Here is a 27,384-nt window from a genome sequence, read left to right on the forward strand (position 1 = left end):
CCAGTTTGTGGATTGTCTTTTAATTTTCTTAATGTTGTCTCTTGAAACATAAAAACTTTTTATTTATATAAGTGCAATTTATCAATATTTTGTTTTATGAATCATGAATTTGGTGTCCTATTTAAGAAATTGCCTAATCCAGGGTCACAAAGATTTTCTTCTAAGAATATTATAGTTTTACTTCCTGCATTTGGTATGATATATTTTGAATTACTTTTTGTGCTTTGTGTGAAGTAGTGGAATAAATTCTTGTTCCTTTTTTTTTGCGTGTGCTATCCAATTGTCCCAGGATCATTGAAAAGACTATCTTTTCTGTATCAAAATGACTTCTCAACCCTGTCAAATATTACTTGACCATAAATGAAAAGATACTTCAAGAATTTCAGTTCTGTGCCATTAATTGATATGCCTATCTGTACACCACTACCATACTGTTTTTACTAATGTAGTCTTATGGTAACTTTTGGATTAGGAAGTGTGAGCTCTCCAGCTTTTTAAAAATATTGTTTTGGTTATTCTGGGTCCCTTGCATTGCCATATGGATTTTAGGAATAGCTTGTCATTTTCTGCAAAAAAAAAAAAAGCCAGTTGAGAATTTTACTGCAATGAGTCTATAGATCATTTTGCCACCTGATATTAAAACACAGAATCCATGAACATGAAATGTCTTTCCATTTATTTAAATCTTTAATTTCTCTCAACAATGTTTTATAGTTTCCAGGTATATAAGGCTTACACTTCTTCTGTCAAATGTGTTACTACACATTTGTTTTCTTTTTGATGTTATTGTAAATGAAATTGTTTTCTTAATTTTATTTTCAGGTTATTCATTGCCTTATAAGAAATACTCTATGACAGTTGTTCCTAATTGCATGTTAGTATGTAAAAATATGCATAAATATGATTTCCAGGACAATTTGCAACAATTCCATGTATCCTCTCTCTGAGAAATCCAAAGCCCAATGCTTAAGAATTACTTTCATATAAACATAAACAACTGGGTACATAGCAGTGTGATTTTAAAAGAGTAAATATTGCTCTCTGAATTTAGATGCAGATTTTCTGGATTTAGATTACCTTAGTGGTTTAATTCCTGACAATCAACTTTTATTAGAGAATATAGTTAGGTTTAAAAGTTATAATAGACAGGCTGAGAGATGGAAATAAATCATTCCGATTGGATGCATCTGTGTGATAGTCTATAAATCTGTTTGATCTTCACTCATGAAAACAGAGTCCTTAAGACATAATGTTAAAAAACTTTTTACATGTCTGTACACAATTTATCAACTAACTATGGCCACAATAACACTGTGGCAAACAACCGCAAGATTTCAATGGCATAAACAGTAAGTGATTTTTTAGCTTACAACACTGGGTCAACTAATCTAAGTTAGACTGTGCTGGACAGATCTACTAATCTGAACTTTGCTTGTTCATACATCTAGGGGTTGTTTTATCTATGTTGGGCTCAGCTGGGCAGCTCTTTTTATCTCAGTTGTACTTGCTCCCACATCCAGTGGTTGTTTGATAGAGTCTGGGATAGACTAGACAGTTCTGCTAACCTCAGATATGCTTGCTTGCACACCTGGGAGTTGGCTGATCTAGGCCAGGCAATGCTGTGGTAGAAACTCTGCTCCACTTTTCTCTCATCCACCTTTGGGGTTCAGTGGGTTATCCTGAGCTCACCATGTTCTTCTTTCAGCAACAGCAGAGGTCCAAGAGCAAGTAGAAACCTAAGCCTCTTGAGGCCTAGGTTTGGAACTGGCTCACTGTTACTTTCAGCTTATTCTATAGTTCAAGGCAAATCACACAGTCCTACTCAAATTTGAGTTTGGAAGGACATTGCTGCAACATAGATATATGGGAGGATGAGGAATTTGAAGCAAATAGCACAATCTATGACAAACCTTTAGAAACCACTGAATATTAAAATTCTGAAATCAATATGAATCAGTCATGATTATTCAAACTCGTATTTGAGAGTCCCACCCTTAGACCTTCTCAAAATGACCTTCAAAAATGCCCACTCAGTGTCAGAGTCAGAGACTCTGAAAATGTCTTAGTATCTGTGCCTTTGTTCAGCTTTCTACAATTTAACTAAATACACACATTTCTAGTATAGGGCTATACTGGTGTGCTGATCTATACAGTGTGCCCTGAACTACAGACACTTATCTAAATAATGCTTTGGAATATCACAACTAATATATTTAATTTGATAAGAAAAACAAATGGCTTTGTGCTTTCGAAACTGTGCTCTAAGCATTTGTTAGCCATTTGTACATTGCTCCCTCTGATTGTTATCCGCCTCTAATGGATGTATGTTTCAACACTCCCTAAGCCTCTTGTGTTGAGGAACATCTGAGTGGGATGTTCAGCAGTTGGTATATGATTCCTAGGTGGTAAGGTTTCAAATAATCACTAAATGGTAGAAAAATATCTCAGTGTATCACAAAAAGAAAAAAATATTTGATATGTAATTAGACTGTCTTTACTTAGTAAATTATATTGGAAGCAGAGGAAAATTGCATTTTGAACAAATATATCAAAAAGCTAGTATTTTACTCTAATTTGTAGTTTGACTATGGGTTTCCATTCAACTGTGACTAGGAAATTATTTCACTCAGTGAACTCTAAATATAGGAAAAAATGAAAAACAAGAATCAATTTATGTAAATTTGAAATTTCTTACAAATCTTCTTCTGTTATTAAAAAACCCAACAGTATTTCATAATCTGAAGCTCCGTAAGAAGTCATATGACACTCAGATAATACAATGTGTACAGAATGCTGTGAAACCTAAGAAAATCATAAGTTTTAGTTATAGTCAGATACATGTTTGGATAAGAACAAACAATTGGTTCAGTACAAATCCTCGATTAGTCACAAATCTGTTGATCCACTAGGGACCTGGCCATAGCTCCTTTTGAATCAATTCATTTTAACAACTGCTTATTGGGTCCTCATTCTATATAACATCCATGATAAGTGCTGTGTGTGTCATCCAAACATGGCTTTAGAAGACCCAAGTCTAAAAAGGGAGAGCGACACCTAGAGAAATACTAATGAAAGAACTAGCATTTATTGAGTGCTTACTATGTGCCAAGCATTGCTTTAAGGGCTTTATGGTAATTAGGCCATTTAATCCTCACCACACCTCTATGACAAAGGTATTGTCATTATTACCATTTTACAGATGAGGGAACAGAGGCTTAACATGGTTAATTAACTGGTGCATGGTTTCACAGCTAGTAAAAAAGGTAGAGCTTCACAGTTCTTTTGGACTCAGTAGTAATCACCATTGTCCAATAGGTGATAAGTGTTCCTACTAGAAACAAAGTCCAATAGGCTCAAAGAGAAGTGATATATTAAATATTAAGGAAGGGAGCCAAAAAGGAAGGGAAGGGAATTCTGGGCACAGGGATACATGAGCAAAGCCAAAACTCTACAGGACATGTTCAGAGAATGCCAAGAAATTCTGGCACGGCTGGTGAGTTCAGAGCGTGAAGGGTAGGGAAAATGCAGGGAAAGGAGCCTGGAATAGAAATTTGGGATGAATTGGTCCCAGGTTTTGTATGCTTCTCATAGGAAACTGGGCTTCATTTTTTAAAGCATTGGGCTGCCATAGAAGGTATTTTAGAAGAGGGGTGATGAGTTTTAAATTATGAGATCTCTACCCTTACCTAAGTGGTGCTGCCATGTGCTATTATTTAGAAAGCTGCAAGTTTCCTTTATTACAGCATTTTGGGCCCAGGGTGGATGGGTAAGAAAGTCAGCTTGAAAAGCCCAAGCTTGGGCCAATTTCAGTGCTAAATATATAATGAAAGTATCACATCAGTGCTATATTAATCTCCATATGTAGATATTTGTAAAAGCTGGGCCATTTGAAATTTATTTCTCAGATGGATAGAATTGATAGTAAACATTCAGAAATCACAGGATTCTTCTGGGAAATGTATGAGTTATACAGTGAAAGACATATACTGCCTATGTAGAGGTGACTTCTGAAATGAACTGTTTAATGAGGTGCTGAGATACCACATTAGGACTAAAAATGAACTTTTCTATTCCATTGAAGTTCTTGTTTATTTTGTTACTTCCAGAATTCCCATCCTGAATGTCTCTTAGTCTTAGCTCAATGTTTTGCACATACTGATCCCTCTACCTAGAAAATCATTCCCCTGTCTCTTTGCTTGATTCAGTCTTAATGGTCATGGAAAATTTGGCTTTGTCATCAGCACCTTCTCCAGTAAGCTACCCTAGCATGTTTTCCCTATTCCATTCTCAATTAGGTGTACATGCTGCAGGCAACCAAAGCCTCTTGTTCTCACTTCCAGCTTCTCTCATAGTCCCTCTTATACTAAATTGCAGTATTCTGTTTACTTTTTTATGTCCCAATGACATGAATGAAAGGATAGGTCCCCAACCTTTGTATCATTTTTCCATGTAACTACATATGCAATAAAAAGTATGTTGAATGTGACTTTAAATTATATTACAAAGTGATCATAATCAAAACTGTATGGTACTGGCATAAAAACAGACATAGACCAATGGAACTGAATAGAGAACCCAAAAATAATTCCATGCATTTAAGGTCAGTTGATACTCACCATAGGACAGCAGAACTGAGTTCTTTATGAATATGAATTTTAAATATAGATATAAACTTTGTTATATATAATAACATGATGAATAAGTAAAGAAATGAAATTAAAAGCTCTTTCCTATCATCAAAACATGAAGAAACAAGAGATTACATTTTCTTATGATGTGCTGAGTTGATTTACCTTATGTAATATTCTAAAAGTTTCTTGCATTAGCTATCTCCTAAGAAAGACACTATCAGCACAGCTTTCTTTCGTATTATATTAGTGTTCTCTTGAAATCCAAGCATTTCTGTTTAAGACATCCTCAAGGATGAACATGGTTTAATTACAAAGAGAGAAGCCAACAGAAATACTTTTGGCACAGAAAGTTTGCACTCTGCCAGAGTATAATTTATTCCTGGATTCACATACTTAAGAGTATATATATATATATATTCTCCTCTCAGAGCACACTGTTTACTACTTCACCATAAAGATGAAGGGAAGAAAGGTTAAATAACACAGAGAGCCCATGATTTTCACATTCAGCAGAAGAAATAAGATGAGCATTCATCCATTCATCATTCACTAAACTAACTTTTTGACTACCTACTAAATGTTACTATTATGGGTTGGATTCCCTAGGAAGCCAGTTCTGATATGGACTTCATTGTGCAGGATGTTTCATATGGAGTACCTTTGAGATAAACATCCATGAAAGGGAGAGGAAAGGAAGCAGAAGTGGGCAATGGGAGAGGTGAAGTTATGATGTGGCCCAGTGATAACTTTGTCCAACCCCACAGGGACCTCTGAAGCTATAGTTGTCCTTCAGAGATGCCCTCCCTGGGGATGGTAGATTGTCTTGGAAACACACAAACAAAAATATTTTTATTTGTTTTGTGCTTATAGTATTTAAGACATTGTTACAAACATTTCACATACAGTATCTCTTTTAATCCCCACCAGGACCTAGTGTGGTGGTACTATTAGTATATCCCCATTTAACAGAAGAAAAAAATGAATCAATGGTAAAATGACTTGCCCAAGGTCCAACGGTTAGTAGCTGATGGAGCCAGGATTCAAACCTTTTCAGTTTGACTTCAGTGTGATAAGTGCTAATATAGTAGGTGCTGTGGAAACATACACAAATAACAAGATCAACTTTGTTTGCAGAGCTCTGTCTGTTTCAAAGAGCAGGTATGTTTCTAAAATGCAACCCAATGTCACTTCTTTGTTTTAAAGCCTTCAGCAACAAGTCATTTCCTTTCAGGACAAAGCCAAATTCATCTACATGGAGTTTTCCAAAGCACTTTATGAGCTAGCCATTCTAGCTCTTTATCCTTCTTTTATTAATTGCTCATGACCTCCCTCATCCCTCTTTCCCTCATTCATCCATACCATCAGATTGAAAAACATGAAGTTTCCATACCCAAATAAGATTATGTTCTCTTAAACTTGTGACCCTTGGCAAACACAGCTCCCTCTTCCAGAAATGATTTTTACCAGAATGATCCATGATCATCCAACCAACTCCTATATGTTCTTGAAGACTCGGCTCAAGATTTACCTCCCCTCTGACATCTTCCTCAAATTTCCCAGGTAAAGTAAATCACTTCCTCTTCTTCATGCCCCACTGTAGCTTGTACATAATTTACTATGATCTTATCAAGCTGTTTTATAACTATTTATATGTATTTCTATTTCTTTTACCTGAAAACAGGGATTGTGTTTTACTTACCTTAAGATTTCCAGGCTCTCACAGTTTCTGGCACAAAGTAGGAGATTAATATATTTTTGGAATGAATGGGTGAAGAAATCTTTCTGGACTCATACCTCCACTTCATCACTACCCCCAATCAGTCACCAAGTCCTGTGGCATCTGCTTCTTTAAAAATATTCTGAATCTCTGATGTCCTCTTCATTCCTGCAAACACTGACTAGCTCAATACCTCACCATTTCCTACCTAGACTATGTCAGCAGCTTCCTAAGTGGTTTTCTTGCCTTTAATCGTGTGCCCTCCTATCCCTGCTCAGGCTCTCTTCTGCATGACTAGCAGAGTGATTTGTCTGAAACCTAAATGGGATTATACCAATCTCTTAGCTAAATCCTTTCCGTGGATCCCAATGACACATCAGATAAATTTCATATTTTACGTTGCTTATATGGTCTGCTAGTTATTTGGCCCCTGCTGATCTCTGTAGCCTCATCTCTACTTCCCTATATTCAGAGCCAAAATGATAAAAAGTGGTACTCCTTGAATGGCTACTAGTTTGGCACCCAATTAAGTCAATATTCTTTAAATACATACATCTTCAGTCATTTTTAACAGTGAGGATGGGAATAAATAAATTTTATAATAATAAAATTTTATTCTTTATGTTTAAGGTAAAGGATATATGACATTAATTTATTCCATACAATTTTTAAATTCTGACAACCTCTTTGGAGGCATAGTGAACCATTTAAAATGTAGCTCCCAGATGAAATTTATTATTCCAAATAAATAGTCCTATACTTTGCTGCTGAATGTAGGTGACTGTCCTCTCATTGGTCTTGGGTTGAGTTGTGCCACCTGTAGTTGGAAGCTGCAATTTGCAAAAACCATTCAACTATGAATATTTTTATTTCTACTTGAGGTGCTAATATTTCAGTCAAAGTGGGTCTGATTTCTGTTCTGCCAGTTATATAATAAATTGCAGATAGAAGCATGAATTGACTGGTGTCATTTACTATTTAACACTTTGATGTTTTAGCGCCTATAATAGATTAACACCCTGTGTGGCTGCCTGTCTGCCCTCCTCCTGAATCTGATTCTGCCCCGACCCACCTTACTTAACCACACCATATATCTGCAAGTCTTCAACATGCCATAGTTTCCTGAATGCACATATTTTGAGTACACTGTTTTCTCTTCCCTCCACACCCTTTACTTTCTTTCTGTCCACTAAGGTTCTTCTCAGTGCCATTGCCTCTGTGAGGCTTTCCCTAATGCCCACCCTCAGGCCACCACAGGTGGAGCTAGGGCATTCCCTCTTCTTTACTTCTATTGGGCTTTTATGTGTCTCGCAGGCTTGTTATCAAATACTGGGATAAAAAGTGAACACTATCAGAATAGATTATGCAGATGTTTGGGAGAAAAAGAGTTCAGTTCTGAACACTTTTAATCGGAGGTTTCTTTTAGGACATCCAGGTAGAGATGTCCAGTGTTCAGCTGAATATGCAAGAGTCTACAGTTCAGGTGACAGATGTTGAGAGACAGTTCTCCAGGGTTCCTCACACTTCTGTGTGTCTTGAGAGCAAAGTAATCTATGTAGAAGTTCTAGACGTAGGAGAATTTATTTAGTGTGGAATGAAGATTCCTAACAGCACAGTGGAATAGGCCAAGAAAGAAGTCAGTAGTGGAAGGATGATTTGATGCTGAGAACTAAGAGTGAGAGCAACTATACCTTGGACTTAAAAAGTAATCTGCAGTTAAGGAGCCTTGGCTGCCTAGAAAACTCCTATTCACCTTTTTATTTTCAACCTAAGGGCCACCACCACTATGAAGCCTTCCCAAATTCCCCAGAAGACTTAAGTTTCCCTTGTCTATTATATATCTATACTGTTATCTATCACTTATCACACAGTACTCTAACTGCTGGTTGATATGTTTGTCTTTTCTGCTAGGGCAAAAAATATCTTAATAAAATACAAAAAAACACACTCATTTTTCTTAAGATATATTTATCTTGAGTGAGTTTGGTGCAAAAGAAGAGAAGAGATATCTGAACTTGGGCTGATATAAGACAACAGTCAGTATCCACATCCAGTGTAATCTTACACAGGGCGGAAGTATTATCAAGTTGTGGGGTAATTTAGAGAGGCTAAATTAATTTGATTATAAAATTCCTTTTATCACAGACCACCCATTGCCATCTCTCATAACACTAGCATCAGATTAATTTGGGAGGAGTTACACTCCACCATGATAGCAAATGTCACCCACGCAGAAATCTTATCGATGTTTACAGAGGAAATGTAATCAAAACACTGAGAAAATGTAATCAAAACAGAACTTGCATGACTTTATCCACTCGTTGTCACTCATAAGTTTTATAAATAAGTAGATCAGATGGCTCGGAGCTCCTATGAGCCAGCTCACATTGTTAATTGTCAACCTATCATTCCATTACAGAGGTACCAAAATGGACTTATTCCATACAAGGGGCACTGACGTTTCACTTCTACCTGGCTTTGGATAGGAAAATATTCCTCTCTACTTTAGAAATACTACCCAAGTATAATTATACATGAACAAAAAAATCTGTCAGGGATCTCACACCAGTTTTGGGAATACCAGTGTGAATCTTCTTAAACTAATCAGACATTGTATGTAAACTCTTCAGGGAAAAATATTACACTATTCACTGTTTCAGACAGCTAAGCCATCTACTCACAATTCCTTGATAATTGTTCTATTTTAAATGACCGCTTGGTATTTAATTGGTCACCTTATTAGAGAATCCAGCCCACATTGTCTGCATGTGATTATAAAGACAAAGGTAGATGGAGATATTAACTAGTTCATGGAGACCTCTTTTTATATTTCCACAGAGATATAATTTAAAATGGTTTGCATTTTTCTCACAACCTCAAAATAAATGTAATCTGTACTAATTGTTATTTTATTATAGGCAAGTGACATTACAGTTCCATTTGCTATTTAAACTAAATGTATTCGAATAAAATTTTAATTCAGTTTGGTGTAGTGGTTAAAAGATGAACTCTAGAACCACACCATGTGGACTCCATCCCTACTAGCTACATGACATGGAACAAGTAACATCTTCTCCCTGTGCCTTAGAGTCCTCAACAACAGAATAAAGGTAATTCTAGCCCCTGCCTCACAGAATTTTAGGTGGATTTAATGAGCTGACACCTATAAAGCACTTAGAACAGTAACCAAAATATACTGATGCTATATAACTGGTAGCAGATTTATTAACTGCAAGGCTTCACTATACTTTAAAGATGCTTATGTTCCTTATGAATCTATAGGAGTCTGGCTGTTAAGAAGTGAACTAGTACCTTATCTATTCAACAGTGTACTAGAGTTCCTAGCACTGCAAACCAGAAAAAGAAACAAAAGGGGTTCAGTTTGGAAAGGAAGAAAATAGGACTGATATTAATCAAGACAAGTTTACCTACATAGAAAACCAAGAAAACAGGAAAAAATTTGGAACTAACGAGAGGGTTCGGCTACATTGCTGAAAGTGATGTCAGTACACAAAAATCCACTTAATTTCTACACACTAGCAAGAGAGTTATAAATGCAATTAAAATGTTTAAATATCATTTATGTTAGCAACAAAAATACTAGGTATCTAGAAATAAATCCAATGAAAGATGTGCCACACCATTATATACAAAATTATAAAATTTTAATTGAAAAGTATCTTTAAAACCCAAATCAATGGAAAACTGTGATCATGGGAAGACTCAGTAGGGTAAGGATATCAATTCTTACCCAATTAATCTATAAATTCAATGTAATTCCAATTAGGAGAGTAAGCTGTGGATCATATTCCCAGGGTTCAAATTCCAATGTGGCTGCTTACTATATGACCTTGGGCAAGTTACATCACCAATCTGAACCTCAGTTTTGTTGTTGGATGAATAGAGATAATGTATTGTTTTCCCCTTTAGGTTTTTGTGAAGAATAAATAAAATAATGACTATAATGTGTTTAAAATATTCCTAGCACATAGTCAGGTGCTCTAAAAATGTTACTTATCATTGTTGATGTTATGTTAAGAGCTAAGGGTCCATAAAGAAAAGAAACAAACAACCTAATAGAAAATAGGTGAGCAAATGAAAAAGAGTTTACAGAATAAGAAATGAAACTGTCCAATGTGTATTTAAAGCATTTAAAACAATCTTTCCTAATAATTGTAAAAGGCAGATTAAAACCCTAAGATACCATTTTGCCAGTCATATTGGCAAAGATTAAAATGTGTTGGCGAGAATGTAAGAGAAACGAGTGTTTTTGAACACCGTAAGAGTATAAATTGGCACAATTTTATAGGATAATATGACAGTAACTAATAAATTATGAAGTGTGCATCCATTTTTGATTGAGCAATTCCATTTATGGTGATTTTTCCTACAAAAACTGTCACTTAAGTACACTAAGATGGATGGGTGTTTACTGTCATGTTGTTTGTAATAGAAGAAACAGGAAAAATCCTAAAGATCCATATTATACAGTCAATGAAAATAAAGAGATAGACAGTATACATTAACATGGGAAAATGCCCAACATCTAACATTAAGTAAAAGAGAGCAAGGTGCAGAACAGTGAGTCCAACAAGGTAACATAATTGTAAAATTTTAATAGAAATTTTAGTATGCACATAAAATTCCTCTGGAAGAATACAGAAATTATTCACAGTGGTAAACTTTGGGGATGTGAGAGGAAAGGGAATGCATATGATTTTTATTGTCTATTTTAAGCATGTTTCAATTGTTCAAAAATATTACAAGGTGAGTGCACAATTTTTATGGTAAAATAGATTTAATTCTGCTAAGTGTTATTTAATTAACATAGTTCCCACTGTTAAGCATGGTTTCCTAGCTTGATATAGTTATGCCAAACCATTTATTTTAAATTATTTGAAGAAATACTAAAGACTTCCCCAATTCAGTAGGATAGAATGTTTCATTTTTAAACTTACCAAAACTTTGGAATGATGATTAATGAATGTTTTAGTTCTACCTTTTCAGGTGCATGTTAAAACTGATTTTATATTTCACCAGAGCCGAATGACAAAGATTTCAGTTCTCTGAATGTTTGAAAAATTTTTGTCATTTCCCTATATATCCCTTCCCAAGACAATGAAGAACCATACCTTTAGGCTTTCTTTGGTCACCCAGGAATTTCCCCATCAATGGACACTCTAGGATGGCTTGGGCATTAAAAAGCACCATCCTTGATACCTCCAGGTAGGGGTATAAGGGAACCCTGGAAGACAAAATGCTCTAATTAGGGAGCATTTATTTTTAGCACTTCCTAAAGAGCCTTCCCAAAATGACTTTCCACTTTTCCTCATCTCCCCATGTTCAATTCTGACAGCCCACATGCCAGAGAAGGTGTTTCCTCCAAGACTTTTACCATAGCCATCCATTCAATGGTTCATTCTGTTCTTTCTCTTCCACCCTTCACCATGCATGACCTACTATTTTGGATATCTTAAAACCTAAAATCCCTCCAACATAGTGGGTAATGTGACTACATTTAATATGTAAGCCTCAGTGGATATGTGAATCATCTCACTTCCTTCCTACAAATTTCCCTTTTATGCCTTGAAGACCATTCACTTCTTGGCTACTACCAGATAACTTTTCCATTCTCCCTCATTTTCACAATATCCATGTAACTCTTCTCAGTTGTCTGTTTCTAGCCTAAAATCACTGCATTCATTCCATCAAAGCTTTAGTGAATTAAACTTGCCATATCGGGTACCCTACTCTTGTTTTAAATCTGCAGGATTATGTTCAACTCAGAAAGTGTACTACCCAGGTTTAGTTTTTTTTTTTCAGTGTAGATGGAGTAGAGGCACGTATTCATATGCTGAAAATTGTTCTAGATGTTTGCATTCGGGAAACTACCATTGAAAATTGATGAACTCACCAAGAGCAGGTAGGATTTATTCAACTTTATACTGAAGGTTTTATCCAGTGCAACACAAGGGGGATAAAAGCCTCCAGATTGGAAAGGGAGATATAAAAATGTCTTTATTCAGACTCCAAGATAGTGTATGTATAATACTCTATCAAGTTTTTAAAGTGCTTCAAAAACTAATAATTGAATGTAGCAATGTTACAGTATACAAGATCTATATACAAAAGTAAATTTAATTTTTACCTACTAGCATTGGAAAACTGGAAATTGGAAACTGAAATGAGAAACAGTGCATTTTAAGGTAGCATCAGAAAATATGAAATATATAAGGACAAATCTTACAAAAGATGTAGAAAAACCATACACTAAAAACTAAAAATCATTGTAGATATAAACCAGTGAAGACTTAAATAAATGGCAATATGAGGGGAAAACACCTTATTTATAGAGAGTTTTTAGTAGATTAAATTGTGGTCCCCCAAAAGATATGTGTAAGTCCTTTTTTTTTTTTTTTGAGTCCACATATGAGCAGTGTTTTTATACAATGGAATACTACTCAGCCATAAAAACCGACAACATAACACCACTTGCAGCAACATGGATGCTCCTGGAGAATGTCATTCTAAGTGAAGTAATCCAGAAAGAGAAAGAAAAATACCATATGAGATCGCTCATGTATGGAATCTAAAAAACAAACAAACAAAGCATAAATACAAAACAGAAACAGACTCATAGACATAGAATACAAACTTGTGGTTGCTAAGGGGGTGGAAGGTGGGAAGGGATAGACTGGGATTTCAAAATTGTGGAATAGATAAACAAGATTATACTATATAGAACAGGGAAATATATACAAGATCTTATGGTAGCTCATGGAGAAAAAAATGTGACAATGAATATATATATGTTCATGTATAACTGAAAAATTGTGCTCTACATTGTGCTCTAAATTGTAAAATGGTTATAAATCAATAAAAAATGTTAAAAAATAAATAAAGAAATAAACAAAAGTTCTCACCACCAAAAAAAAATGTGTAACCATATGAGGTGACAGATATGTGTGGTAATCATTTTGAAACATATATCAAATTATTACATTGTATAACTTAACCTTACACACTGTTATGTCAAATATATCTCATTAAAGCCAGGTGGGGAAGAAGTATATCTGATATACTAAGAGATGGCGCAATTAAAGGAGGAGATGAAATGGAATCACATTAAATATTCAAAATCAGAGGAGGCAGAAAAAGAGAAGAAAAAAAGAAATGTAGCATAAACGAAACAAATAGAAAACAGTTACAAATATGGTAAGTATTAATCCAACCATATCAACAATCACTTTAAATGTGAATGACACATATACACAAGTTAAAAGACACAGTCAAATTGGTAGAGAATAATATCCAAAAATGTTTTGTCTATGAGAAACTCATTTTAAATATAAAGATTGAGATAGGCTGAAGGTAAAGAGATTGGAAAAACTATACCACAATAACAATAATCGAAAGAAAGCTGTTGTAGCTACATTAATTTCATGGAAGCAGGTTTTAGAACAAGGGAAATCATCAGGGATCCAGAGAGGCATAACATAATGGAAAATAAGTCAATTTTCCAAGAAGTTATAGAAATATTACATGCATATTCAACAAAAAACAAAGTGTCAGAATATGTGAAGCAAAGTACGATAGAGATGAGAAATAGATAAATCCACTATTATATCTGGAGACTTCAATACCACTCTGTCAGTAATTGATAGATCAAACAGGCAGAACATCAGTGGGGAAACAGGTGACATGAACAGCACCATCAATCAACGTGATCTACTTGACATTTATAAAATACTCCATCCAACAACAACAGAATACATACTACTCTCAAGTGACATAAAACATTTATCAAGATAGAACAAATTCAGAACCATTATGCATACCTTAACAAATTTAAAAGAATAGAAATTTTACAAAATTTATTCACAAACCACAATGGAATTTAACTGAAAATCAGTAACAAGAAGATAGAGTATCTCCCAAATATTTAGAAATTAAATAATAACAAGGAAATATATTCAATATCTTGTAGCAGCTCACAGTGAAAAAGAATATGAAAATGAATATATGTATATTCATGTATGACTGAAGAATTGTGCTGTACACCAGAAATTGACACAACATTGTAAATTAACTATATCTCAATAAAAAAAGAAATTATATAGTATACTTCTAAATAATTCAGAGGTCAAAGAAAAAAGCCCAAGGGGAGATTTAAAATATTTTTTTTGACCTAAATGAAAATGAAAATACAACTTTACAAAATTGTAAAGAACGCAGAGAGAAAAATAAAGTGAAAATTAATGAAACCAAAAACAGGAAAACAATAGAGAAAATCAAGGAAACCCAATGTTGGTTCTTCAGAAAGATCAATAAAATTTAAAAATTTCTAGTCAAGATAACCAAGAAAAAAGAAGACAGAATTACCAATATCAGAAATGAAATAAGAATCATCACTTCTGATCCCATGGACAGTAAAAAGATAATAAGGAAATGCATGAACACGTCTACTACAACTGGCAAAGCTGTCTTCAGGAGCGAAAAGACTTTCTCAGACAAAAAACAACTGAGGGAGCTCATCACCACTAGACCTGCCTTACAAGAAACGCTAAAGGGAGGTTCAAGTTGAAATGACATGATCACATATATAGAAAAACCTTAAAACCTCAGCAACAACAACAAGTGTTAGAAATAATAAACAAATTCAGTAAAGCTGTGCCAAGATGACAAGCTGGGGCTGCGGCCTTCCACCTTTGGTTTGATGTGAACAGACTCAGGCCCACAGAGGGAGATGGCCAACTTAGTGCCGGAAGAGATTGGTCCCCAGACCCATCCGACCCCAGCTGTCAGCCCTGGGATTCCTTAAGGCCCGACGGCCCGGATGTGGCAGACCCTGACTTCTACCAGGACAGGGGATCTATTTTCAGAGAGGTGAAGGCTTTGATCGGGGAGGAGGGGAGCGGGGGCTAGAATCAGGTCAACCGAGGGAGGAATCCCAGGCCCTACCAGGAATCAAGGGGAGGGCCCTTATGGAGGACTGGATTGTTCACCCACCCCAGACAGACGGGCCCCACAGAAATCTGGCCCTCCTCTCAGCCTGGGGAGGCCCCAGGCAGAACTGTCAAGGAACAGGAGCTACCACCTGTACCCTCTTCATTTCTGGGTTGGGCATCTTGGAGAGAAAAGCCTTGTGAAGGCAGCAGGTGCAGGCCCTGTCAAAAGAAGATATGACTACGTCGTGGAAGACTGAGGGTAACCCCCAACTCAGAAGACACAAGGAGCCCCACGGAAACCCCCACCCCACCCCTGCTGTCAGCTCTGGTGGACTCCACGCAGGCCTATCAGGCTGAGGCCCCACCTCACTCCTATCGTGGAAAGGTGAGGCTCTTGTTCTGAAGGATGAAGCCATGGGTTGGCAAAGACAGGGTGCTCACGCAGGGCCAGGCATCAAGGTGAGGCCTGAGCGGCTTTCCCAGCCCAAGTAGAGAGGACCTCGGCCCTGCTCTCGCCTCTGGGGGGTCTCCTGAGTCCTGCCTCGGGGGTCTGAGGGGCAGGTTTCCTTTAAGGGGCTGGAGCCACGTCAGGAAAGTATCCAGAGGGAGGAGACTGAGCCCCTCAGTCCTCTGATAGGACCCCTGCCATCCTCCCCAGGAGGCCCCGGGCAGGGTTCCCGTATGTTGAGTCGTGACTTCCGCCCCGGGCTCTGAGGGCCAGAGGCGTCGTTGGTTGCGGCCTGTGGAGGACGACTCCGACGGGCGTTGAGGTGAGGACTCAGAGGAAGGCCTGAGGGGCGGTCTCCTCAGCCCCCACCCTCCCCTCGCTGTCAGCCCCCGGGCGCCCCCCATCCCCCCCGGCCTGGATGGGTTCTCCACCGACTCCGTTTCCGGGGTCTGAGGGGCCGAGGCCTAGTCAGCCAGGGCGGGACTCGGGTCAGAAGAAGGAGTGTCCCCGCTCCGCCGGGTGTTAAGGTGGGACCCTCATGGCAGGCTGAGGGGGCCTCACGGTCCAGCCAGCGGGGCCCACAGACGCCCAGCCCGGCTGCCAGCCGTAGGAGGCCCATGGTTCAGTCAGGCAGAGATGCCTCAGTCCTCGCGGTCCGGGGAGATGGGGGCTGGGCCTGAGGGACGCACCCTCGGGTCTGCGGAAGGGAGGGCGAGGCCCTGTGGGCCTCTATTCCGGGAGAGAGGGATCCCCAGAGTTCATCTAGCCCTTACTGTCACCTCAGGGAGACCCCTTCCTTCCACGTCCGTCTTGGTCTCTGGGATGTAAGCTCTTGTTCTGAGAGTCTCATCTCAGACTAGCAAAGGGGTGGGGACCAGGCCTGAACGATGAGGATGCTGGGTGGGAGTTGATGGGCCCATCCACCCAAGACCAGGCAGGGCATCACAAAATCTGGCCTTCCCCCTCTCATCAGCTCTGGGGCCTGAGAGGTTCTCCCAGCCCAAGTAGAGAGGACCTCGGCCCTGCTCTCGCCTCTGGGGGTCTCCTGAGTCCTGCCTCGGGGGTCTGAGGGGCAGGTTTCCTTTAAGAGGCTCGACCCGGGTTAGGAAAGTATCCAGAGGGAGGAGACTGAGCCCCTCAGTCCTCTGATAGGACCCCTGCCATCCTCCCCGGGCAGGGTTCCCGTATGTTGAGTCGTGACTTCCGTCCCGGGCTCTGAGGGCCAGAGGCGTCGTTGGTTGCGGCCTGTGGAGGACGACTCCGACGGGCGTTGAGGTGAGGACTCAGAGGAAGGCCTGAGGGGCGGTCTCCTCAGCCCCCACCCTCCCCTCGCTGTCAGCCCCCGGGCGCCCCCCATCCCCCCCATCCCCCCCGGCCTGGATGGGTTCTCCACCGACTCCGTTTCCGGGGTCTGAGGGGCCGAGGCCTAGTCAGCCAGGGCGGGACTCGGGTCAGAAGAAGGAGTGTCCCCGCTCCGCCGGGTGTTAAGGTGGGACCCTCATGGCAGGCTGAGGGGGCCTCACGGTCCAGCCAGCGGGGCCCACAGACGCCCAGCCCGGCTGCCAGCCGTAGGAGGCCCATGGTTCAGTCAGGCAGAGATGCCTCAGTCCTCGCGGTCCGGGGAGATGGGGGCTGGGCCTGAGGGACGCACCCTCGGGTCTGCGGAAGGGAGGGCGAGGCCCTGTGGGCCTGTATTCCGGGAGAGAGGGATCCCCACAGAGTTCATCCAGCCCCACGACTCCGTCTCCGGGGTCTGAGGGGCCGGATTGTGGTTTCAGTCTGCAGACTGAGGTGCCCCTCACCTCGTATAGGGACTTAGGTAACCCCAGGGGTGAGGGCCTTGGTCTGAGGCATGTGTCCTCAGGTCAGTAGAGCCGAGGAAGCCCAGGCAGTGCTAGGGGTCAAGGTGAGGCGCACACCCTGAATGTCTACCGAGGACCCCACCCAGCCCAGAACATTGAATTCGCAGCGCCCGAGCTTGCACATGCTATCGTCTTACCTGGAATCTGCAGGCTGTGCCTGAGGTTCCACCCTGAGGAGCTTTCTCAGGTCCTCCTACTGGTTCTCAGGGGACAGATAAACTAGGAAGCCAGGAGACCCCCAGAGCATGATCTAAGGGAAGACCTGCTAAGAGGGCCTTTGTCAGAGCTGACAAGGTTGAGGTTCTCACACTCTTTCTCTCTCCCTCAGATCAGTTGGCCCCCATCACCACCTCCTGCCCACACCCCTGCCTGCCATCCCCAACACGAGTCATCATGCCTCACGGTCAGAAGAGTCAGTGTGGCAAGCTTGAAGGAGGCCCTCTGGCTGAAGAAGAGGTTCAGGGCCTGGTGGGTGCACAGGTTCCTGTAGCTGAGGAGGAGGTGGCCACCTCCTCTTCGCTGTCTCCTTTGATCCAGGGCACCCCAGAGGCTGTGCCTGATGCGGGAACCCAGAGTGTTTCCCAGAGTTCTCAGAGCACCTGCTCCTTCAATTCCGTTGAAGCCATTCCATCAAGCGCATCAGATGAGGGCTCCAGCAACCAAGAAGAGAGTCCAAGCACCTCCCAGGCTCCCGAGTTCTTGCTTGGTGATGTGCTAAACAGGAAGGTAGTTGAATTGGTGCGGTTCTTGAGTGTCAAGTATGTAACAAAGGAGCCCATCACAGAGGCAGAAATGCTGACGAGTGTCATCAAAGAGCATAAGGATGACTTCCCTCTGATCTTCAGCAAAGTCTGTGAGTGCCTGGAGATCGTCTTTGGCATTGAAGTGAAAGAAGTGGATCCCACCAGCCACACCTATGTGCTCGTCAAAATACTAGACCTCACCTATGATGGGATGCTGAGTGATGCCCGCGGCATGCCCAAGACCGGCCTCCTGGTACTTATCCTGGGGATGATCTTCTTGGAGGGCAACCGTGCCTCCGAAGAGAAAGTCTGGGACATGCTGAGTGTCATCGGGGTGCATGCTGGGCAGGAGGATTTCATCTACGGGGAGCCCAGGAAGCTGATCACCGAAGATTTGGTGAGGGAAAAGTACCTGGAATACCGGCAGGTGCCCGACAGTGATCCTCCCTGCTACGAGTTCCTGTGGGGGCCAAGGGCCTATGCTGAAACCAGCAAGATGAAAGTCCTGCAGTTTTTTGCCAAGGTCAGTGGGGCCGACTGCGCTTCCTTCCCATCCTGGTATGAGGAAGCCAGGAGAGATGACGAAGAGAGAGCCCAGTTGGCTGTAGATGATGCTGCCATGGCCAGTGCAAGTCCCAGCGTCACGTCCAGCAGCCTCTCCGGCCCTGAGTGAAGTCGGCGGAAGCTTCTCCACTCTGAAGAGAGCAATCAAGGTTCTACGTGGTGGAGGGCTGAATTGCAGATTTTATCCTTTTTTTCCCTTTTTTGATATTTTTCAAATATTCTTCCTCCTAATAGGTTTATTAGCTTTAGTGTCTAGGTTCATGAATGACACTGCTCACACTTATTACTGTTTGTCAGGTTTTAGAGTAAGAATTTTGCTGTTCTGTAAAACATACTGGGAAACCTTCCATTTCTTACTTTGTGATCTAGAACAGGATAACATGGCATTGGAATAGGAATTTCCTTAAAAACTTGCAAGAGCCCAGCAATAAAATAGATGGGGTCAAGAAATAGAAGAAAAAAATGTATAAGATGGTTATCCTAAGAATCCTGTATCCCACTTAGTCTGTTATTTTGTAAAATTAAAGATATACACCTGGGTTAAAGAATCTTAATAAAATAAAAATAAAGACTGTTTATAAAATAAATTTTAAACATTAATAAATGAGAGTTCTGGCTTACTGGCTCATTTATGCTTATAGGTGGGAGAAAAGCCTGGAATGGAAAACTGCTCTTGGCAGTTCCTCTGGGATCGTGGAGAAACAAAGTAGTTTCCACCTGGGGCAGGTGCGGAAGGCATCCTACCCTCCTGTCCCCACGCTGCTGAGCAGAGTGCACAGGCTTCAGTGTTCTGTACACACTGTCTGCAAGGATTTCCTGAGAAAATGCTGCTGTTTCTTTGAAGTGGTGCCCAGAGGCTGGCACTTTTTCCCTGGCCTGGGAGAGTCAGAGCCCATGCCCTTGAGAGGATATTTTAATTAAGTTATCTTGAGTGTAATTTGGCCAACTCTAAGCAAGGGCTAGATTTCTGGTGGGGGTGAATGAATGAAAGTCGTCGTTTGGATGGAAGAGCAGCTGGGAGGGAGGGAAGGAGTTAGTCCTTGACTGAAATTCTGGGAGCGCTGAGTTGCATTCAGCTGGGTAAGGTCTCCCCATACCCAAATTAAATAATATATCCACAAACTTGGAAGATTTAATGAGTTTTATTTACAAAGCAGTACTTTCGGCTCACTTGTGTCCTAGAGTGTTGCGTCTTCTCCGAGATGCCATGGAACACAAACACACACAATCCCAGGAGGATCAAAATCATATTAAAAATTTATTTTATTTTTTATGCTATTTATTAAAGATCCACTAAATGCCAGGCACTGTGCCATGTGCTTGATTTACATTATATACATTCCAGCAGTCCCACAAGTCAGGGCTTATTAAACCCGCTTCACCAGCGAAGAACCTAAGGCTCGTAGCACTCGGCAGTTGGCTCAGTATCACATGTCTAGTAAGTGACAGAGCTGGGCCTGGATCCCTGATCTGAATTCATCCAGGTCTAGGCTGTTCCCACTCTTCCCAGCCTGAGGCAGCCTTTTGTCTCTTAGTTCATTTCTCTCCTCAGTACTCTCATGGCAAGAAAAAGAAAGGCCCCGTGGCCAAGGTACTCAAAGCAAGCCTAAGACGGAAGGTGACGAGAATCGGGCAGGATTTGGGGGATGTCTGCAGGCTGTATTTATCTCTGGTCCTTCTACCTGAGCCCCCGGCTTCCTTGAGAGTTGACACTGCCCGGGTCCTGGCACTTTGTCCCGTCCCAGGACTTCCCTGCATTACACTCCCTTCCACTGGTCGCCCTCCATGTGCCCTCCTGTCCAACTCTGGAACCTGGCCTGCTGACAAGCTTGCCACTTCCTCTTCTCTGAAGACTGTGCCCTCCTCCCAGTGGAACAGCCCCAAATCACCCGCCTTCCCCCTGACACAGAGCATTCCTAACCCCTGCAGAGGCACCCTGGCTGTCCCGTCGCTCTTTCTGGAGCCCCAGAAACAGGAACAGCCTCTGTGAAGTAAATGTTTAGACAACTGGGAAGCCCTCCTGGCATCTTCAACGTACTTAAGTTGTTTTTCAAACTGGTGAGTAGAATCTGATTTGTACATAATCTACTGGTTCTTGGGATATAACCCTGAAGTTAGAGAGGATATTTGAAACCACACTGATACTTGCAGCAGGATTCTAATAAGATGTATTATTTGAAACAGGCTGCTGATCACATCAACAGATGAATAAGCTTACCCTGATGGTAAAACACCAAAGCTTCCCTCATAAGAGGGCGATGAGGAAGCACCATAGAAACCTCACTGTGTAAGCAGACATCTACTGGGGATGAATTTCTAAAACCCTGGAGTCCTCCTAGGAGGTGAACAATAGTTCCTCAGTGGACGTGTTATGTTGGATCAAAAAAGAAAATAATAGTTAACCATCCTTCCACTGCCTCTTGTATATATGTCTGCCCCCTGGGAAAATCCTAGTTTGCGATGTGCCTAATGACACCTGTACAAGTGTTCGGCATGTTTGGTCATGGGAGGGGTAGCTGAGACTCACAAGTTAGATTTTGACTGTGCATCACAAGGAAAGAGGAAATTCTCAGGCTACTGAGATTATAGAGGTTACTGCAAAGGGCAGTACGGAACTCCCTGCTAACATTTACAGGAGCCTTTGGAAACCAGATGCGATCCTATGTTTGAAAGCACCTGTCATATAGTGGGCACTTGAAAAAGTTGGTTTTCTCAGAAACTCCAAGAAATAGAGTTGTTGTCATAACAGATTATAATAGTTGCTTTTTATTGAGCACTTCCTCAAGTGACATGATGGCTTATGGGAGAGACTAAAGTGCTCATCCACATCTTGTCTTCCTCACCTTCCTGGGTGGCCCACCTGTAGTTTGGCAGGAGCCATTATGCCATGTCCATGCTGCTTCTGCCATTCAGCAGCAAAAATGGAGACCCCGTGTTGGGACAGCGGGGCTACAAGATGGAAGCAGCCTAGATCCCTGTGTCACATGAAAGCAGAAAGTCCCTGCCAACCCACATCAGGATTTATGAGCACAAAAAATAAACTTTCATTGTGTTAAGACATCCAAATAATCATAAGCTAGCAGCTGCTTTCACTGATCATTGCCCAGCATTTATTTCTGTTGTTACGTTTATTCAAATATTTTTAATTACAAAGGTAATTTTGCATATACTTAGTCGCCAAACATTCTGAAAATACAGACCAATCACAATTCTCCCCTTTACAAAGTATCCCCAAAATTCAACCCCCTTGTAACTACGATTAACAGTCTGATGTGTATTACTTTAAAGCTGATTCTAGGCTCTTTCATAGACACACTGTAAAATATACTGTGTTTTTTTTTTTCATGTGCGTGGGTAATGATGTTCATATTCATCTGGCCCTTGCCTTTGCCGCATAATAAAATGGAAGCAGGATCTTTCCATGAAAAGCACATATTAGATCTACCTCACTTTAGTAATTACTCCCTAGAATTCTGAAGTGTGTGTGTGTGTCATAATCAATAAAACACTTCTCCTCTTGATAAATACTAAGTTATTTCCCATTTTTACATGATTAAAGGAACTTAAATTAACATCTTTGAACATGAATTCTTGGGCAAGTGTGTGTGTTTTCTCATAAGAAAGACATTTTAATATGGAAAATTGGATTAAAGTGGAAACGGTGTGAATATTTTAAATTTTTATAAAGATTTCTGCAACTTGGTTCCAAAATGCTGTAACAGTTTATTTTCTCATGAATTAATACCTTACATGCTCAGAATCATTTTATATTATCAATCTTTCAAATTTGGAGCAAATATTATGGGTGAAAAATATTGTCTCACTATTGCTTTAATTTGTATCTCCCATTTTCTCATTAGGTTAAGCAGAAAAATAACTTAATCTTTCACCCATATAAAGCTGGATTTATGCAGTGATGTCCTGAGTAAAGGGATTCCTCTGGGCTCGATTTAAAATTCTGAAATGTCAGCAGGCCATTTCCTCTTTGAGAAGCAAGGATTCAGCCAGAATGACCAGGAGCCAGGGAAGGAAACCAGACGAGACACTCTCAGTGAGGGTCATGGAGAGCATCTGGGAAGAGCAATTGCCAGAATCCACGTAAGAAACCATGTACAAAACCAGGTCCAGAGAGTCCCAGGTAGGCTGGCGGTCAGGAGGCGGGCTGGCGGGGAATCTGGGTGGGTGGATCTGGATGCCGCACATGGATGGGCTTGGGAAATCTCGGAATCCTCATGACCAGCTGGAAGTCTCAGTGTGGTCCGAGTGGGTAGGTCAGCTGGAGGAGTGGACCGCATGCCAGCCACCACCCTCCGCCTTAGAGTCACCCCACGTCCGGAAGAGCACAGCTGCTCCCTGTACGGCTTGGGTGAGCTACATTTCTTGACACCGCTAGTGGTCCAGGGCACCCTTGCCAGTGTCCCAGGGCTGGGAGCTGTCGTGATGCTTGCTGGAGATGCTGCCCCTGTGGACAGTGGACCCCTCCCTAGAAGCTGGGGCTATGTGAGTGAGTGGGGTTGGTGACTGATGTCTGATAGTTGAGACAGGCTAGGGGGCACTGATGAAGAGTGGAAGGGAGCGTGCGGCCACAAGGAGGGGCAATCAGAGGGGCTACGCCCTGGGACAATTCACCTCAAGGACTCTGTAGCTAAAGGGCCGGGTGTGGACACGCATTGAAAAATGATCCAGGTGTTGTCCCTGGCTCAGACTGCCTCCCACGAATTCTGAGCTGTTGCGACACTAGAGGGCAGGTGTCCTGTGGCTATGACTGCTGGTCTTTGTAGCCACCAGATACTGTCTGGGGTAGAGGATTGACCTGCATTATCTTCCCAGGAAGTAAACTGGGGTATTATAAGACATCGCATCTCCTTTCCATTTTTCAGAGATCACTGTCCTTCACGGCCTGTTGTCCAATAAATTAAAAAATTGTTTCATATATTTCATCTGGATTTTTAGGTAAATCAGGCGGGAGTTCAGTTCCTATTACTCCATTGTGGCCAGAAGCAGAAGTCTTATAATCCAAATTTAAAATCTAAATTATGTAAGCATGATAAATATTCCAAAGTTTCAATCTTATTCAAATTAAAATCAGGATTGAGAGGCTGTGGGACACATTTATGTTAATAACGATATACTTACATACAACTAGGAGAATATATAACAAAATATCAACAATGCATTTCTCTGCTAGTGGATATATGAGTGAGTTCTTTTATTTTCTTATTCATGGTTTTAAAATTTTGCAACATTTTTTAAACATACGTATTAATCTTTATAATTATAAATATTTTTAAATGTGATTTTGGCTGCCAAAAATACACATCCTCTAGATGGTTTGCAAAAAATTGATCACCCTCTTGCTGGATTCTACCCAGCCTCTGGTGTGCCTCCTGCATGTTTGACTAGAAAGGAAAAAAAATGCAATCCAATTAGTAAGCTCTGTGTAGTCATCCTTACACTTTCAAAGACAATGTCACACAGATAAGAATCTATCTTCTTTTTAAAGCCCTCTTTCCAGAAAAAGTATTCACTTATATTTTTAAAGGGAAAATTATATCTACATCTAAATCATATTCTCCAGGATATGATTGGATCCAATGTTTATATGAAAGACAGTATACAGGCCATTGTGGGAGAAAGAATTATAATTATCACACTCATTACTATGAGTGTTGTTTATATGTCTCTCGTCAGAGCTCATAATAAATAAATCATGTTATTCAAAAAATATTTTGGAACTGTGACGCATGAAATGCTGTTGTTCCAGAAGGAACCCTACTTCAAAAAGATACCTGCACCCCAATGTTCACAGCAGCACTATTTACAATAGCCAAGACATGGAAGCAGCCTAAATGTCCATCAACAGATGACTGGATACAGAAGTGGTGGTATATTTATACAATGGAATACTATTCAGCCATAAAAATGACAACATAACGCCATTTGCAGCAACATGGATGTTCCTGGAGAATGTTATTCTAAGTGAAGTAAGCCAGAAAGAGAAAGAAAAATACCGTATGAGATCGCTCATATGTGGAATCCAAAAAAAAAAAAAGAACATAAATACAAAACAGAAACAGATTCATAGACATAGAATACAAACTTGTGGTGCCAAGGGGGTGGGGGGTGGGAAGGGACAGACTGGGATTTTAAAATGCAGAATAGATAAACAAGATTATACTGTATAGCACAGGGAAATACATACAAGATCTTGTGGTAGCTCACAGTGAAAAAAAATGTGACAATGAATATATGTATGTTCATGTATAACTGAAAAATTGTGCTCTACACTGGAGTCTGACACATTGTAAAATGACTATAACTCAATAAAAAATGTTAAGAAAAATTCTGTTGTTGATAAGTCACTCGGTTTGTGGTATCTTGTTATGGAAGCCTAAGCTAAGACAGTGTCCAAAGCCATTGCTTTATAATAGCCTTTAAAAAAATCCTCGGGTATTTCAGCTTCTCTGATCTTCTCAAAGGAACAGTTTTTGTTTCATTGGTGTAATTTATCATTCTTCTAATTCCAATTTCATTGATTTCCACTCTTATCTATATTAGTACTATCGTTTTTCTTGCCTTGGGTTTACTTTTCTTTTATAACTTCTCAAGGTAGGAGCTGATACTATCAAATTGAGTCTTTCCTTCCTTTCTAATATAAGCATTTAATGACATGACTCGCCCACTTAGCACTGCTTTAGCCAAGCCCCATAAGTCTGCTAAATTGTGTTTAGATTTTCATTCAGTTCAAATTTTTTTCTAATTTCCTTCAATAATTTCTTTTGAAGCATGGGTTAGTGAAAATGTATTGTTTAATTTCCAAATATCTGGGGACCTTGTTGATATTAAAAAAAAAATAAATGTTGAGGCCTTAAGGGCTGGAGGGAGGAGTTTGTACCTAATGTGTTGGGCAATGGGGAGCCACTGATGATTTCTGAGACGGATACTGACATGATCAGAGTTATGTTGGAGAAAAGACTATCTTGAGGGATAGAATGGGCTGGAGGCAAGAAGTAGAGAGGTAGCTAAGAGTCAGCTACTCATTCTGGCCCACTGCGCCACTATGCATTTATAGCTATTGAATTCCTCTGTTTCTGAAAGATCATTTCTCTAAGTATTCAGGTCACTTTGAATTTAAATCCCAATTTAAATGTACTAGCAAATTCACTAGTTAGTGTCATCTGAAAACCTAATTAGCACACATTTTAACTATTTGCATGAATGACTGGTTTAACCATTATTATGGCCAAGCCAGTTAAATTGCTCAAATTGGGCTAAAATTGTTGTTAGTGGAATAGAAATTTCCATTTAATATATGCATTTCAAACTATAAGTAATTGCTACTTAGCTACTTAGAACCTGAAATGTAATTGTCATGAGATGTAATTAGTATGAAATCAGAATCTTATAAATCTCTGTCTAAATATTCTGAATCATAAACCAAGATGTCTGGCTGCTATATATATTTCTTACGAGATTTCATGCTCTTTTAAATCAAAGCATTTATTTCAACAAATCCCTTGGGACTTATCAATACTGTGGAAGTAGAACAATTGGCACCCAGCTTGTGTGACTTAAAAGGGAAGCAAGATTAAGTCAGGCTGGGCTTATAAAACAGCATTCCATTCAGCAAAGATTCTGCAATTTTAAAGATTTATATTATTTTTTCAATACAGTTAAATATCACATATTATAGAGGTAGAAAAGTTGGGCTGTTTTCTTGAAGCTATATAAAGCAATAGGAGCAGTTGCTTGCCATGAATGGGAGAAGGGCAGAGCATTTGAAACCACACCCTGCAATTAAGAGAATCTGGTAGGGCCTTCACTCTCCCTTACTTGGCTCTTCAAAGACAATCAGCAGAGGAGAGACTCTTGAATAATGAATTGGACAGGCAACACTCATCCTGAAGTCACATAGCAGCTGTCAAAGAAGAGTACAGAATCTTGTCAAAGACACCCTTTTTGCCATTCCCTTCAATGTTGCTCTCATTAAGACTATGGTTCTTAATGTTTTGGGGTGTGGATCTCTTTCACAATCTGATTAAAGTAGGGAAAACAGGCCCTTGTGCCAAGAAAACTCCCTCACAGGTGCATAAAACTCATAATTGTGTCTATAATTTCAGAGGGACGATAGCTCCCTCCCTGTTTGGGGTTGAATTGTGTCCCCCCAAAAGGTACATTGAAGTTCTGACCTCCCCAAAACTTGTGACCTTATTTGGAAATAGCATCTATCCAGATGTAATCAAGACATTAGGGTGGGTCCTAACCCAATATGATTCGCATCCTTACAAAAGAGGGAAAACAGTATGAAGATACAGACACACAGGGAGGACACCATATGAAGACAAAGACAGACTAGAGTGATGCATCTATAACCCATGGAACACCAAAGATCGCAAGCCATCACTAGAAGCTAACACAGAGGCATGAAACAGATTCTCCCTGAGAACACTCAGAAGGAGCCAACAATGCTG

The 27,384-nt window shown here is 40.4% G+C and overlaps 1 protein-coding gene across 2 annotated transcripts; it reads left to right on the top strand.

The window, feature by feature from the left end:
* The first annotated feature begins 16,003 nt into the window (after positions 1-16,003).
* Positions 16,004-19,522, top strand: LOC102539979 (putative MAGE domain-containing protein MAGEA13P). Of its 2 annotated transcripts, XM_072956491.1 has the most exons (3): positions 16,004-16,066; positions 16,922-17,019; positions 17,935-19,522. In XM_072956491.1, exon 3 carries the CDS (start codon positions 18,000-18,002, stop codon positions 19,020-19,022), a length of 1,023 nt encoding a protein of 340 aa, XP_072812592.1. In that variant the 5' UTR covers positions 16,004-16,066; positions 16,922-17,019; positions 17,935-17,999; the 3' UTR covers positions 19,023-19,522. The 2 variants fall into 2 exon arrangements, with proteins under 2 accessions (XP_072812592.1, XP_072812593.1); XM_072956492.1 differs by lacking the exon at positions 16,922-17,019 and having other exon boundaries at positions 16,008-16,066.
* The last annotated feature ends 7,862 nt before the right edge of the window (positions 19,523-27,384 follow it).

Source organism: Vicugna pacos, chromosome X (assembly GCF_048564905.1).
Source record: "Vicugna pacos chromosome X, VicPac4, whole genome shotgun sequence".
Lineage (NCBI taxonomy): Eukaryota > Metazoa > Chordata > Mammalia > Artiodactyla > Camelidae > Vicugna > Vicugna pacos.

Coding starts and splice junctions, on each gene's coding strand:
- LOC102539979 (XM_072956491.1), top strand. CDS start 18,000: ATGCCTCACGGTCAGAAGAGTCAGTGTGGCAAGCTTGAAGGAGGCCCT.